The sequence below is a fragment of the Colletes latitarsis genome, chromosome 8 (genome assembly GCF_051014445.1).
Source record: "Colletes latitarsis isolate SP2378_abdomen chromosome 8, iyColLati1, whole genome shotgun sequence".
NCBI lineage: Eukaryota > Metazoa > Arthropoda > Insecta > Hymenoptera > Colletidae > Colletes > Colletes latitarsis.
The window spans coordinates 25,280,519-25,297,738 of NC_135141.1; the positions used below are offsets into that span (position 1 = coordinate 25,280,519).

Below are 17,220 nucleotides of genomic sequence, written 5' to 3' on the forward strand. Positions count from 1 at the left end.
CTTACCTTTTCACGAGCCAGGAAACGTCGGAAATTTACGTTCCTACGATATTTCTATATGTAGTTTCCTCGAAAGAATATTAACCCTTCGTTGAAATAAAGGGAGGAAAAGATTCTGGACTCGATGTTTCCCTCGTTCGAGGGTCAAGGTGTATTTTCTATCAGCGAACGCGCGCTCGAAGAAACGACAAAGGGCGAACAATTTTACAAACGGTCGCGAGGGCTTTTCGGGAAAAAATCGGTGAAACCGGTTACACCCGATCGTTGAAGTATCAGTGGTCACCGACGACACGTACGTGGTGCATATGACACGCGCACAGGTAGGAGTTAAGATGCGAGCACGTTGGGTAGTAGTGCGTTAGGCGGGGTGCGCCGGTTCGGTTGGTACGGGTGTGAGCACGGCGGGTAATAGCGCGGAGGCGGCCAGTCGTCCAGTCGAGCCGCGACCACCGAGCGGTGAGCGTATCTTTCGTACTTTGTCTTCCGCTTCGACGGGGAAAGAAAGTCACGGAGAAGCAGGGAGAAAAAATAATAGGAAAGGGATTCGAAATTGTCACTGTACCCGATTATGTATTTCCGTTCGAGCGTGCAGGGCTGTGGTGCTATAGCTGGCTGCGCGAAGGTCTGTCTACGTTTCGCCGAAGTCTCGCGTGCACAGAAGTAAACAGAGGGTGAACGAGGACACGCGATTCGTCGGTGCGTGTCCACGCACGCGTACACGTTCCATGCGATACGTTTATACGCAATGTGCATTCTAGCGATCGTACGATTCGTTTCGCGCGACCCGACTTTCACGAGTTTGGTAATTCGGGGATAACACGGTCGCATCCGTCGTCGTCGGACATTCGGTGTAGACCTGGAGACGATACCGGATCCATCGGCTGGAAGTTCGTAATAAAAAAAAAGAAGGGAAACGAGTACGTCGTAGCTGTATATCGAACGCATCCTTGAGCACGGTGGTCGAAAAGGGAAAGACGGGAGCGGATCGGTTACCAGCTCTGTCGATAACGCACGGTCCGTGTCTCGGTTGGTACGCGAGCGACAGTCGCGAAAACGGTCGTGTTTTTGCATCTGCCGGGCGACGTCTCCGGAATTATATGCACCGCGTCCCTGGTCTGCATCGCGTTTTGCAGCACGTTGTGGGCCCCGAAGGCTCTGTCTAAGTAACAGTACTTCCTCGCGCTCGCTGGAACAAGCCTCTCTCCGAAGAACGGGACCCACACTCCACGAGTCCGCTCTCCACACGCTCCTCCGGCCCCTCCGTCGTCGCTCGGCCGAACACTCTCTTTCTGTGTGCGTTTCCCCTCTCCTTCTATCGTGTCCGAAGTAGTCTGGCCGGTCGAGCACGGGGAGTCTCGTGGAACCAGTCCTCGTACGGTGGACCTCTCGGTTGGGACCTGGCGAAGAGTGGTGGTCGCTGATTCTCGGTGTAAACCGGCACCTTTTGCACCTGCCGCGAGATTCCAAGTTTTTCGGCTTTCCAAACCCCCAAGTCGTTCTGCTCTACGTATTACGCGGACCGTTCCGAGAAGCGCTCGCCTGGATTTACGTCGTGGTTGTTTTCCATCGTGCCGCGAGCCTCGAATCGATTTCTCGCGAACCGGGGCCCGCCGCGTGTTTATCGCGTAAACCAGTCCTGCCGGTCGGAAGGACGCATCGGTCATTCGTTAAGTGGCACGCTTTTGCGTTCGGGGCAGAAGCTTTTCGAGCTCGATACCGGCAGGAATCGAGGACAACGATCCAAGCGTCGGGGCGAAACGAGAATTTCGACGATAATAACAAACCGATCCCGTACACCGTCGCGCGAACGTCGTGATGCTCGCGTCACTCGATTTGTCGCGATCTAGTTTTCGGAGGACACCGAGGTGTAAAGACGAAAACGATTTCGCGAGTGGCGAGGACAGTTGTCAGTGAATCAGTCGAGTCGGTGACACGTGCCAGTTTCGATCGGAACCATCTTCTCCGGGGCCAATGCCAGTCGTCGAAGCATGCATCGTGAAAATAAAATGAACGACAGAGTCGGGTGTTTCGACGGTGCGGAAGAGTTCGTCGCTGACGCCACGGTCGCAGGATCGTCTGGTTGGTGAGAGAGAGGTTATGTGGCTCTCTCCGTGCTCGACCTAACCTCCAAGTGTCTCGGTCGCGAGTCCCACTAATCTAATTCGTGCGTCTTATCGTTGCGCACTCGATGGAAGTGCAATCAGCCTTTGCGCCGTGTAACGTGTAACTGTCCGGTGTCGATTTGGTAAATCTGGGAACGAGAACGATCGACGGAAGGTTTCGATCCGTCCTCGTCGAATCCGGAGAAGTTGTTACGAGTGATCGATGCAGTTTGTGGTCTCGTCGGTCGTTTCGATCACCGTCGTTATTCGATTCTCGCGAGGGTAACGTAGCAAAGTGGCTTTTTCCGCGTTGTGCGTGCCTAGCTGTGCCCCCGTGTGTGCTGTCTTTTATTTTATTCATCGATACGGCGAGGTGTGTGCTCGGAACGCCTAAACGAACCGATGGATCGACGCTGAGGGGGACCTTCGTTCGAAGAATTTGCGGGGAAACAGCCAGAAATGAAGACCACACAACGCGCTCTAAGGTAATACCACTGCGAATGTTCCTCGAGGAGGATCACGCTATGTATCTAGTTACGCTTTACGTTCTCTTGTACAGTTAACGATAACAGTACGCGTCGTAGTTCGCAATAAAAGCTCGTTCGTTTAACGAGGAACGTAACGAGCCGCATTTGTTCGGGCCGCTGAAAAGTTACGGCGCGTTAATGCTCTAACGGGCATATATAGAAACATTCTCCAACGATCTGTTACGGGACCATTTCCCTCGGCGTTCGCGTTAATCTTTTATTTCTTTCCCGCGCGAACACGCGCCGCGGCGGACATATTGTTTCCCGACAGGGAGCAAGAAAAATGTTGCCATAGAATCCGTCGTGAAAGAGGCTACGCGTGTCGTAGGTATGCTACACACGACGGGAAAGCAGCTGGTTTCCAGTACAATTTCTTTTGCCTTTTCCACGCCGCGGACGAGACACCTCATTTATTAAGAATGTCTGTAGGTGGCGGTAGTCACCGTTGACATTTGCATCATTTTGTAACCTCTCCGGGATACTTTTTCCATGGGTTCGTCGGCGCACGTAGATGCAATTACAGGGGCGTGTAGCGTCCTGCGTCTTCGAAAGGATTCCGTCAACGGGTTTTGTTTTCGTTCTATTCGGGCTTCGTTAGAAAGAGTACCGACGAATGATTAATGCGATCGTTTCGTAAGAACCGTCCGGGCTCGCTTCTTTTGGTTAGCAGCGAACCGCGAGCCGCGTTCAATCACAGGATTAACTCCGCCATCTGCTCGTAGCTCGCGCGCGGGTCCATTGATAAATTAACAGGTAGCCGGGTTACAATCGAAAGCCAATTACGTCGGTGCGTCTTCGTTAGGGCGTGGAACGGTTCGCGGGGCCTCGTAAAAGCTTTGAAAGGGTATAGCCGAATAAGGGGGTCAAATGTGCCCCCAAACCGAATTGAACGAATGATAGGTCATTCGATAGCTTATCCAAAAAAAACCATGTGTGCAAATTTTTAACTTGAAATCTCGACCGTGGGGGTAGTAATGGGGTGAAAACGAAAATCATGTTTTTCAACAATTTCTCTTAACCTATTGAGTAAAAAAATGTAAAAAAATTCAGAGACACTTCGGGTACTGGGACACATATTTTGGGAGATTTTCAGATTTTTTGATCGAAGAACCAGGTAGTAAAAAATAAAAAACCGCAAAAAATGCCGAAAAATGCCAATTACGTATCGAAGGAGGCCCGGAACTACTTTTATACTTTTACAGTAAACACGTATTGCTATTACTATTATTCTCAATTTTTTTCAGATTTTTCATTTTGGTGCGCCGCAGTGAAAAAAAATAAAAACCGATTTTTTCCTCATTTTCTGCATATTAGAGTAACTTACACGTTGAATTTTTATGCATTCTTCGATATACGAGTGTTTTGTACACTGTTTAATGTTTCTACACTAAGCAGAATTACATAACAATTGAAAGAAATAAAATAAACCAACCGTTGAGCGCAACATATCCTAAAAAATCAACGATGTTTTCAACAGGGTCGTTGGCGTAGCGTTAGAGTGTCCGACTGTGGAATCGCTGGAAGTTTTTTTACCGTAGGTTCGAGTCTCTCTTTGGGACTTAGAATTTTTTTTTATTCGTTATTTTTTTTTCCAAATTCTAACTATATAACAATGGTTTATATTTATTTATAAATATTCTAAAGGCATTTTACAAATATTTTAACCTGAAATATGTATAAATATAATTTTGGAGCGATTTTTGCATAGGATGATTTTCTTATCTCCACATCATTTAAAAATAACTTCAAAAAAATTAAGGATACATATTGTTAAACTATAGCAATATTTAATATACTGTTAAAATCCAAAGTGATTTGAGAATTCGGTTTATGACACAGTTTTCTGGTATATTGTAGTTATTAGGAATCGTTTTTTTCGTAAGATTATTTTTCGTTATTAGTCACTCTTTAGCAAGTTACTCTGTAGCAAACATTCATATTTATCAAAGAAAGAGAAAAAAAAGGAAAGATCTGCTTGATCGAAGGGGGAGAAGAAGTAATAGTAAGCCAGTATAGAATCTTCTGTTCTAATCCATTCACAATAGTCAAAGGTAAGAGATTTGAAAACTAACATTTCACATTAATTTCAGTTTAAGAGATGTTAAACAATAATCGTGGTTGGCAAAAAAAATAAGGACGCAAAGACGCTCCAAAATTATATTTATACATATTTCAGGTTAAAATATTTGTAAAATGCCTTTAGAATATTTATAAATAAATATAAACCATTGTTATATAGTTAGAATTTGGAAAAAAAAATAACGAATAAAAAAAAATTCTAAGTCCCAAAGAGAGACTCGAACCTACGGTAAAAAAACTTCCAGCGATTCCACAGTCGGACACTCTAACGTTACGCCAACGACCCTGTTGAAAACATCGTTGATTTTTTAGGATATGTTGCGCTCAACGGTTGGTTTATTTTATTTCTTTCAATTGTTATGTAATTCTGCTTAGTGTAGAAACATTAAACAGTGTACAAAACACTCGTATATCGAAGAATGCATAAAAATTCAACGTGTAAGTTACTCTAATATGCAGAAAATGAGGAAAAAATCGGTTTTTATTTTTTTTCACTGCGGCGCACCAAAATGAAAAATCTGAAAAAAATTGAGAATAATAGTAATAGCAATACGTGTTTACTGTAAAAGTATAAAAGTAGTTCCGGGCCTCCTTCGATACGTAATTGGCATTTTTCGGCATTTTTTGCGGTTTTTTATTTTTTACTACCTGGTTCTTCGATCAAAAAATCTGAAAATCTCCCAAAATATGTGTCCCAGTACCCGAAGTGTCTCTGAATTTTTTTACATTTTTTTACTCAATAGGTTAAGAGAAATTGTTGAAAAACATGATTTTCGTTTTCACCCCATTACTACCCTCACGGTCGAGATTTCAAGTTAAAAATTTGCACACATGGTTTTTTTTGGATAAGCTATCGAATGACCCATCATTCGTTCAATTCGGTTTGGGGGCACATTTGACCCCCTTATTCGGCTATACCCTTTGCGTCGAATCGTTAAACCCGCTATTCTGGCGCGGCGAGCGAGGCCGACCGCGATCCGATTTTTCGCCGCTTCGGGAAAAAGGAATAACCGACGGTTCGCGTGCGCGAACGTAATAACGTTCGTTCATCGGTGTAGAAAGGCAGATAAGATAGGATAGGAGCGTGCAGGCGGCTATGTAAATGCTATGCCTCGAGTATTGTGTGCGGAGGCTTTGCATTGAAAATGTCAGGTGCTCGCCGGCTGACGACTCGGCTCGACGCGACGCAACACGACACGACTCGTCGATCGTCGTCGGCTCCGCGTCGCGGTTGCAGCCTGCGAAACACCTGCGCGGACAAATTGAAATGCTAATTTCGAAGCTTCCACCGCGGAGTTCCCGTTGTTTCGGCTCGACCCCCCTTTGTCTCTCGTACCGATTTTTCGCCGCGCGCTCGTTGGAATATAAAAACAAAAACCCCCGATAAAAATTCGTCGCGAGGACGCTTCGCCATTTTTTACCTCCCGGCGAAGCGTGGCTATCGGTTAAAATTTGACACCACCGTTATTGTTACCCCCCTTTTAGATTTTTGTGGCATTTTTTGATTTATATGTAAAAAAGCTTTACGGTATACAGGGTATTCGGCCATTCGTGGAAAAAATTTACACGAGCGATTCTAGAGGCCAAAATAAGGTGAAAATCAAGAATACCAAATTGTTGACGGAGGCTTCATTATGAGGTTATAGAAACATTTACGCCCATATGGTATATTTTAGGTTAGGAATTTTTTTCTCGAAAGTACGTAGAACTTCGGGGGTATGTGTATTCATAAAAAATGATTGCAATTGGTCCCTGCAACCGAAAATAATTTTTCCAGAACGATTTGATATTTTTGGTTTTGGCCGAAAAATTTGTCCACCTTCTGGAATTTTTTTCTCGAAAGTGCGTAGGATTTCGGGGTTATGTGTATTCATAAAAAATGATTGTAGGTGGTCCCTGCAACCGAAAATAATTTTTCCAGAACGATTTCAAATTTCTTGTTTTTAGGCACCTAACAACTGCAGATTTTTCTTAAAAATTCCTTTTTCATTTTTAGTAATTTTGTTTGACGCCCTACAGAAAAGTTGTCTAATACTTTTTTGTAGGTACCCATGAGCTCTACTTCAGAAAAAAGTTTCATTGAAATATATTCACTATTATAGGAGTTATGGCTGTTTGAAAATTGGACCATTTTTATGGGGTTTTTCTCATTTTGCGGTGTCAGGGACCAACTTTTCGAATATTTTTGCGATTTGTACATATTCTCCATCAGAATACGCGTAGTTTGCTTTTTTAAACATTAAAATCGTCCAATCCGTTCAGACGTTATGACGTTTTAAATATTCGCATGAAATTTCCGAGGAGTATTTCTAGCCTCACATTAGATTTTCAGTAAGGAATTTTTTTCTCGAAAGTGGATAGGATTTCGGGGTTATGTCTAATGACCAAAAATGGTTGTAATCGACCCCCGCAGCTAACAATAATTTTTTTAGAACGATTTGAAATCTTTTTTTTTCGTCGAAAAATTTAGGCACCCCTGTCGATTTTTCTTAAAAATTCCTCTCTCATTTTTAGTAATTTTGTTTGACGCCCTACAGAAAAGTTGTCTAATACTTTTTTGTAGGTACCCATGAGCTCTACTTCAGAAAAAAGTTTCATTGAAATATATTCGCTATTATAGGAATTATGGCTGTTTGAAAATTAGACCATTTTTATGGGGTTTTTCTCATTTTGCGGTGTCAGGGACCAACTTTTCGAATATTTTTGCGATTCGTACATATTTTCCACCAAAATACGCGTAGTTTTCTTTTTTAAACATCAAAATCCTCCAATCCGTTCAGAAGTTATGACGTTTTGAAGATTCGCATGAAAATTCGGGCAGACATTTGTGGCCAGAAATTAAATTTTCGGTAAGGAATTTTTTTCTCGAAAGTGGGTAGGATTTCGGGGGTATGTCTATTCACCAAAAATGATTGCAATTGATCCCTATAACTCAAAATAATTTTTCCAGAAGGATTCGAAATTTTTTAATTTCGCCGAAAAATTTGTCCATCTTCCTGATTTTTTTTCTCGAAAGTGCGTAGGATTTCGTGGTTATGTCTATTCATCAAAAATGGTTGTAATTGACCCCCACAACTGAAAATAATTTTTCTAGAAGGATTGGAAATTTTTTAATTTCGTTGAAAAATTTGTCCTCCTTCCGGAATTTTTTTCTCGAAAGTGCGTAGGATTTCGTGATTATGTGTATTGACCAATAATGATTGCAATTGACCTCTGCAACTGAAAATAATTTTTGCAGAAGGATTGGAAATTTTTTAATTTCGTCGAAAAATTTGTCCATCTTCCTGAATTTTTTTCTCGAAAGTGCGTAGGATTTCGTGGTTACGTGTATTGACCAAAATTGATTGCAATTGATCCCTGCAACCAAAAATAATTTTTTCAGAACGATTTGAAAAATGTTTTTACGCCAGAGGATTTCAGTATCTACCTGAATTTTTTTCTCGGAAGGGAGTAGGATTTCGGGGGTGCATGTAGTCACCAAAAATGATTGTGATTGACCTCCGTACCCAAAAATAATTTTTTTAGAACGATTTGAAATTTTTTAATAACTTTGTAATAAAGCCTCATTCACGAAATTGATGTTCTTGATTTTCTTCTTATTTTGGCCTCCAGAATCTCCCATTAAAATGTTTCCCAAGGGTGGCCGAACACTCTGTATGTACACGGTGCCTTTTCCCCGTCGCCCAAACTTGTCCGCGTAACGTTTCATCGGGCGAGGAGCAACCTTTCTCCGGACGAAAGATTAAATTCCCGAGGCACGCAGTGGCTGGACGCTCGTTTAGAAACAATAACAGTATCGCGACCGGGTCTTTGCATACGAAAGAGGCCGGTTATCGCAAACGATCCGAAAGTGGGACTCCCCCGAAAAAGGGAATAGAAAGCGGGGGAAAAATATCGGATGAGAATGCAGAAGCGGACCGACGATCGCGTCGACTCGGTGAACGTCCACTTTCGTAAAGAAAATCTCGCTAATAGGTTACGGAGCGGTTTAAACATTGATTTTCTAGATCTCGATGCAAAATCGAAGAGAACTCGCCGTCGAACAGGACGTGAGCGGTTATCGGGCGTGAATCTCGAGACGTGTAAATTCCGCCTTCCGAATAAATTATCGGACTCGCACGCGAATCTTGATTACCTAATTACGCGTTGTACGTGCACGGACGCGGTGTATTCGGTGGAACCTCGATAATTGCACGCGTGACTTGTTCGTTGCGTGGCGTTGACAAGTGGAATGAGCGGTCGCTTAGCAACAAGTGAAAGTGGAAGTCTTCCGTTTCAGATAGAGGCAGATCGTTGCTGAGACAACGACGATTGCGTAACACGGTGTTTTTCAAAATTAGGGGCGTGGCCAGTCGGGAGGGTGTCACGTTGGGATTAGAGGTGTAAATGAGAATAATTTGAACGTGGAAAGGGGTTGACTCCCAAGTTTGGAAACCACTGGCATAAAAAGGTCGGGGAAACCACAGACAGTTGGGGTACGTAGCGTAAGTGGGGTTCCTTTTCATCGGACCGGTTGTCTCGATAATTGCGTGAGTCTCTATACCTGCAGGGATTTGTCAGATTGTTTGTCCTGTTTACGTCAGCTGCGTTTAAATGCCTTCTCGAGCTCATTACGCAAATTCCCGTTATTTAAACCTACGCAGCGCGCCTCGAGATACGAAATAGGCGACCATTTTACACGGGTTTCCAAGGTTACTAGCAATTATCGCGATTGCTTAGATTTTCTTAACGCCGACCGTGCGTTTTTTCAGACTAAAATTCTGTACCTCGTTTCCGCCAAATGAATTTTTCGGGCACGTTCCCCATATTTGCTCTTTTTGTTTCGTTAATTAGTACGAAATGCAAGCATTAATTTTATCGATAACGTTCTCGAAAAATGCGTGATTATTAAACCGTGAATTTTATGCGCTCGCTGAGTGTACCAATGCGAAAAATATTCATACCGTATGCAGAATATTTTATTCGTACTAATAAAATACACTCTGCATATTTGCTCTATTAGCGTACGCCATAATTGCGTAAAATTAACAGTTTATTGGTAATGTATTTTTAATGAAATATTCGTAGAAATTACAGATAGTATCCATGTAAAGTGCGTTGCATATTAAATTAGATTCTTGATTAAGAGGACAGTAATTAAGGTGTTAGTGATTCCGTCGGATATATAAATACAAACGCAGGGTTTTGAAAGTCGCGATGTTTCTTTTTAATTGATAGCTCGGGTCACGGTAATTAGGATTTCTCTTTCGTGGTATTTTCTTTCGTTTGTCGAAATCCGTTGGCGTTAATTAATTGGAGGATATTCGTAGCCAATTGTCGGATTTTGCCACGGTTGATTGTCTTAACCAGGTGGCAGGAAATTGCAGCGAATTTGTTCCCTTCTCGAGATCATATTCGCCGATGAGGGGCCGATTAAAATTAAGCATCCGCGTCTAATGAACGCGGGAATCTGGCCCATTGTGGAATCCGTTGAGCGGCGCCTGGGAAAGAACTTTCTTTTTCCTCGTTTCGCGAAAAAGAAGCTTCGACTGTTCGTGACACGACTCCTTCGATCCTCCTCCCTCTCTGTTTTTCCTCCCCCCCCCCGGCCCCCTCGTTCGGCCCCTCTTTCTGTTTCCTTTGTGTTCTCTCTTCGGACGAGGCTCTAATTAAAGCATTTCAATTAAGGAGATCAACCGGCCATTGTGCCTCTCGAGCGACTCGATTCGATGAATTTTCCCTCGACGTCTCTTCGGGGCCTGGGAAAGTCGTCCTTGATGCGATTAATTGCAGAAAGCGGATTTCTCTCGCTCCCTCCTTCTCCTTGCGCCGCTCCTCTCGTTCCCTCCGCGGCCATCGCGAGGAGAAACAACCGAGTTTCTTCTTTCTTCGTTAACTCTTAATTGATCGAACTTTGTTGCACATTCTTGCACGTAGAACAGCCACTCTTGTCTAATTTTATTCCCCATCGGTCGCGGCCCTGACTCGTTCCGCGGAATATTTCCGTCCGCCCCTTTCGCCGAATTAGCGCCGTAAGGTCGCCGGAAAGTCGAGCAATTTCTGACCCCAAGGGCGAAACATTTCAATTCTTACTACCACGTTAACGCTTTGAATCAAGCTTTATGGAAGTTATTATGTTAAATCTAGTAGCATTTTTTCTATTTTCACAATAAGCGTTGGCGAAAAATCGTCTTTAAAGTACTATCGATCGTAAAATTGCTTTACGTCCGCGGTCGGCGACACGGTATCAAAGTGCAAACTGGTTCTGGGCACCATAATGAGTTGCACGGGGTACGAAAGAGTCAGGATCACCGTTGTTCGGTCCGTTAATCCTAAATCATAGGCGCTCTCGGGCAAATCTCATTAATCCAAGTATTTCCACGTGGCACGATGAAGGAGAGTTAAGGGCCATAACACGCGCAAGTTATTGCGCGCGTTACTTTGAACGTTGCGCCGTGCATTACATTTTACTGCGACCCGTTGCCGCTCTCGTCATATATTATTTAAAGAAAATCCGACAACAGTTTGCACGGAAATTATCCAGCGGATGACAGTTACTTTCGTTTGTCAACGGCCAAACGAAATTTTTCGCCGAAAAATTTACGCATTTAACCCCTGTCGATTTTTCTTAAAAATTCGTTTTTGATTTTTAATCAATTTGTTTGACGTTGTACGGAAATATTGTCCAATACTTATTTGTAGGTATCCATGAGCTCTACTTCCCCCCAAAATTTCAGTGAAATATATTCACTATTGTAGGAGTTATGGACGTTTGAAAATTGAACAATTTTTATGGGGTTTTTCTTTGTTTACGGGGTTAGGAACCAACTTTTCGAATATTTTTGGAATTTCTACATATTCTTCACCAAAATACGCGTAGTTTGTTTTTTTAAACATTAAAATCGTCCAATCCGTTCAGAAGTTATGACGTTTTAAACAAATGTATGAAATTACAGGGGAATCATTCATTCATGGTTGGTCATATTTTTAATAATGAATTTTTTTCTCGAAAGTGGATAGGATTTTGGGGGTATGTCTATTCACTAAAAATGATTGTAATCGATCACTGAAACTAAAAATAATTTTTTCAAAGCGATACGAAATTTTTTCTTGTCGTCGAAAAATTTTAGCAGCTACCCCTTGTCGATTTTCCTTAAAGATTCGTTTTTAATTTTTAGTAATTTTGTTTAACACTTTATAGAAAAGTTGTCTAATACTTTTTTGTAGGTACCCATGAGCTCTACTTCAGAAAAAAGTTTTATTGAAATATATTCACTATTGTAGGAGTTATGGTTGATTGAAAATTGGATCATTTTTATGGGGTTTATCTAACTTTACGGGGTAAAGGAACAACTTTTCGAATATTTTTAGAATTTCTACATATTCTACACTAAAATACGCGTCGTTTGCCTTTTTAAACATTAAAATCGGCCAATCCGTTCAGAAGTTATGATGTTTTAAAGATTCGTATAAGATTTCAGGGAAGCATATTTGGTCTCACATTAGATTTTTGTTTAGGAATTTTTTTCTCGAAAGTGCGTAAGATTTCGGGGGTATGTCTATTCACCAAAAATGATTATAATTGATCCCTGCAACTAAAAATAATTTTTTTAGAACGATTAGAAATTTTTTAATTTCACCAAATAATTTGTCCACCTACTCGAATTTTTTTCTCGAAAGTGGATAGGATTTCGAGGTTATGTCTATTGACCAAAAATGATGGTAACTGACTCCTGCAACCAAGAATAATTTTTTTAGAACGATTAGAAATTTTTTAATTTCACCAAATAATTTGTCCACCTACTCGAATTTTTTTCTCGAAAGTGGACAGGATTTCGAGGTTATGTCTATTGACCAAAAATGATGGTAACTGACTCCTGCAACCAAGAATAATTTTTTTAGAACGATTAGAAATTTTTTAATTTCACCAAATAATTTGTCCACCTACACGAATTTTTTTCTCGAAAGTGGATAGGATTTCGAGGTTATGTCTATTGACCAAAAATGATGGTAACTGACTCCTGCAACCAAAAATAATTTTTTTAGAACGATTAGAAATTTTTTAATTTCACCAAATTATTTGTCCACCTACTCGAATTTTTTTCTCGAAAGTGGATAGGATTTCGAGGTTATGTCTATTGACCAAAAATGATGGTAACTGACTTCTGCAACCAAGAATAATTTTTTTAGAACGATTAGAAATTTTTTAATTTCACCAAATAATTTGTCCACCTACTCGAATTTTTTTCTCGAAAGTGGATAGGATTTCGAGGTTATGTCTATTGACCAAAAATGATGGTAACTGACTTCTGCAACCAAGAATAATTTTTTTAAAACGATTAGAAATTTTTTAATTTCACCAAAAAAGTCCGCTTTCTTGAATTTTTTTCTCAAAAGTGGATAGGATTTCAGGGGCATGTCTATTGACCAAAAATGGTCGTAATTGGCCCCCGCAACTAAAAATAATTTTGCACGCCCCTCGTATTCTGGCTGTCGAACGCTAACCTGTTGCTTCGCGTAGAGGCCTTCCACGTTTAATTTGTGTACCGTCTTCTGTTATTTATACCTCCTCTAACGACTATATTATAATTTACGCCCTGAACGAACGTAAGAAGGTTACGTTTTTCCAGTCGAAAGAAGCTATTACCGCTTTCGGATCGAAGTCGAATTCGTTTCGCGGCGATTTCCGGCGGATAAAAGGCAGGATGCCCAAGGCGCGATAACATTGTGTCCAGGTTGTTCGAAAACCACGGACCTTCCAACTCTGTTTCGCATATGAATTCGTGCGTGAGTCATAAGTGATTCACCTCGTCGAGGGAACCTGTTAGCAGAGAAATCACGTACGTGCTACGAGGTTGTTCGTACGTAGTCGGGGTCGAAACAATCGTGTCTTCGATGCGTTTGCAGTTGTCTCCGGGTGTCGTTCGCACGTCGAGAGACTCGAATTTCCTTAGTTATTGCAAAGTCTTTGCTTCACGACGTTTGATTACAGTTTCTTTGTTCGTTTCGTAGTTCTATAAAGCGGCAGACAAAGTTTACGGACCATTTAATCGTAAAATGGAGCACGAAGAAAATCCAGAAGGCATCGCGTCTATCCTCGCGATGAGAGGTCAAGAATTGTTTCTGTTTAGTGTCATCGGCGACGATAAACGCCGAACAATGCGTTCGAATTCGACGCTTCGTCGAGCAGAAAACTCGGTGGAAAATGGCTGCGCGCGGATAAAAGACTCGCAGCGGGCGTTGATTGGAAGTTGGATCGAACGTATCCCAAGGAACGAACATTCTACGGAGGAAGGAAGGCTTGATCGAGCGTAATTTCCGTTCGATCCAACTTTCATGCAGTTTGCGCAAATTTAACTAATAGATAATTCAGCATTGGCGTCGAACTCGCGTCGAAACGATCGTATTGCGTTAGATTCCGAAATTTTGTAAATATGACACGGTTTTATAGAATCACTCGGCCCCGGAGGGATTCGTTAGGGGAGCCTCGTCGACGCAGTATCGTTGCATTGTTCGCGAGAACGTTTTCTGCTATCGATTTTCACGGTCTTCTACTGCCTCGCGTAAAAATGCCTCGGAAAAGCCGCCCGGGGGCTAAGAAACTCTCGAATCTTTCGCTGTAATTAGAAACATGGAACCGTTCGACCGAAAGAATGCGTCGTTAATTCTGATTAAAACGGAATCGTTCCGCAGTCGATCGGATAATGGCGAGACAGTTTCATAATCCGATGGGCTAACCCGATACCGTACTAATAAGATACGTCTGATTAGGCGTCGAACGAGGGAAACGGTTCGTTAAGATGATCCGCTGTGTTCGTTATGGGTAGCGTCCATTGGAATTGTAATCAACGCGGGAAGTTCGATATGCGTCGCGATTATATCGTTCGATAGCCAATCAGGTCCGTGAAATCCTAACGGATACACTTTCAGCGTGTGAAATTCGTTCCTATGCGGGATTCTGTCTGGAAAATGTTAGAGAAATGGAGTAACTTATTTCTCAGGCACTGGATGTCTGGTCATCGTCTGCTGAGAAGCAATAAATGAGTTCGTTGCATTACATCGTCAACTGTAAAACGGAACAGTCCTGTTCAGCCATTTTTTACTTTTACATAAATTTCCATTTTTGTTCGTCCATTGTATCTGAGTGTATTATTTCGTATACAGTTCATTATTTCTTATCCCGACCTCATCAACAGAAAAATTCTTTCGAACTTTAAAAAGAATCGACGAGGTCTTCGAGTAGCCGTGTTACAATAGTTCCCTTGCTAACGAGGGATCAGTATAACGATATAACGTTATATGCATATAAAAATTGCACGCCGCGGGGACTGGTCGGATTTCAGAAAGTTGGCTAATAAGATTACGTGTTTACCGGTTTAGGAAGGCATCGGCTGGCCAGAAAAAGCCGCGGCGCGAAATTACGTCGTCGTGAAATAACCGTTTCGACGCGAAAGCGCCGCCAGGACGCTTCCTGTTTCTCCTTTTTCGTCCTTGGGGCCCGCTGATCCGTGACGGGCGGCGATTTCAGCGGCGATCCCGCGATATCCTCGACGTGGAGAAGTCTTTCGCAGGACACGCGGCGTGAAACCGCGTCCTCCGCCTCTCACAGGTGCCCCTCGGACTCGAGGCCCGACCACTTCCGTTTCGGAGGACGCTGGCTCCATTTTACAAGCATTCCTCCACCCACGTCGCCGTCGGTTCCTCTCAAGTCGCGGCACAAATGTAAATATACATTCTGGGAAACACGTGTTTGGACTTGATATACTCTGTAAATTCTTAACAAAGCTTTGCTTTCCTAATTTTTGTAAAATACAGCGTGTTCGACCACCCCTGGGAAAAATTTTAATGGGGGATTTTAGAGGTCAAAATAAGACGAAAATCAAGAACATCAATTTCTTGATGGAGGCTTCGTTAAAAAGTTATTTACAATTAAATTCAAAAATTTCAAATCGTTCTGGAAAAATTATTTTTTGTTGTAAGGGTCAATTACAATCATTTTTGGTGAATAGACATAACCTCGAAATCCTAACCATTTTCGAGAAAAAAATTCGAGTATGTGGACAAATTTTTTGACAAAATTGAAAACTTTCGAATCGTTTTAGAAAAATTATTTTCGATTGCAGGGCTCAATTACAATCATTTTGTGTGAATACACATACCCCTGAAATCCTACCCATTTTCGAGAAAAAAATTCAAGAAAGTAATGAAATTTTTAGACGAAATTAAAAAATTTCAAATCATACTAAAAAAATTATTTTCGATTGTGGGGGTCAATTACAATCATTTTTGGTGAATAGACATACCCCCGAAATTCTATCCATTTTCTAGAAAAAAATTCGAGAATCAATCCAACGCCAACCAGACGCACGTTTGCGTTTCCGACGACATTCTTTGCATCGATTAAATTTAAGTATCGATTAGGGCCAGCATAACTTTATTTACACAAGGTGAAGTAACATTCGATTCGAGAAGAAAAACTTTTCAATGGATTCCGACATATACTATCCATCAACATTTGTTCTCCCCATTGTAAAATAGCAACAACAATAGAGTCAAACGGATCCCAGAGACGTATCCGTGCACTTGTACAGTCACGTTTTAATGCCGTGTCCAGCCTTGACACAGTCACACGCCGACACAATAAAAGTTACGTGGCCAATCGAACGTTATAATCGTCAGATTTTTCCATTCGATTCGACTCCACGAGCTTTCTCGCGATAGTTCTGTTTTTCGATTCTGCGACGTTACCGTCGAATCATCCTTTATGAATTCGTAACGCTTATCTTGCAATCTCAGATAGGAGTTTTTAGAAACGATCAAGCTAAGTGGATAATTCCGGTGTTTGTAAAAGTATCGACCATTTTTCTACCATTTTTCCACAACATCGTCCAATAATCTTGTTTGCCTTTGATACGATATCGCATTCCGCGAAACTTCCGCTTTTTTGTGCGTATTTCTGATATTACTCGCTCTCCGCGTTACTAAAGGTTTCTAATTTTGATAAATAAGCCAGTACCATGAGCCAGACATTTCTAGAAAATCCACGTACACGGTGGAAAATTGATCGGGAGCCGATTTGTTGCTGATCCCGGAGCGCAAGGATTTTTCCCCCGGCTTTTCGAAATCCATTGTTTCCATTTACCTTCCGTTCCCCTTTTTGCCAACGTAATGCTCGAAAGCACAAGCGGAAATTTTCACCCTTTCATCCGTGGGTGAAAATTTCAGAGATTCCAATACGTTCTTTCGGTGCAATTCTGGTGATATTCGCTGCCGGATCCGGCTGTGCGTGTGGATGTGTGTGGAAACCGTGAAATTTCGCGATGACGTCAATCAACGTCGATCGATTCCCGGAGCTTCGGCCAAGTATCGCCCGGCGCGAAACGTTGATCGTCGATTCGTCTCGCGATTCAGATTCCGGGGGCTTGGTGATCGATTCTTCGAGTACCCAACGCGACCAATCCAATCACGTAGTCATTAATCGATAATCAATTTTTCCATATATTATATTCAGGCGTTGAACAGGTTTCGAAACAA

The 17,220-nt window shown here is 42.1% G+C and overlaps 1 protein-coding gene across 1 annotated transcript in view; it reads left to right on the forward strand.

Annotated features, from left to right (window-relative positions):
- Window positions 1–423: 423 nt before the first annotated feature.
- LOC143344464 (uncharacterized) overlaps window positions 424–17,220 on the forward strand; it is a 177,540-nt gene continuing 160,743 nt past the window's right edge. Inside the window, exon 1 of the mRNA XM_076770551.1 lies at window positions 424–2,586. Coding sequence (XP_076626666.1) covers window positions 2,561–2,586 — 26 coding nt within the window. The 5' untranslated portion in view covers window positions 424–2,560. The remainder of the gene's footprint in view (window positions 2,587–17,220) is intronic.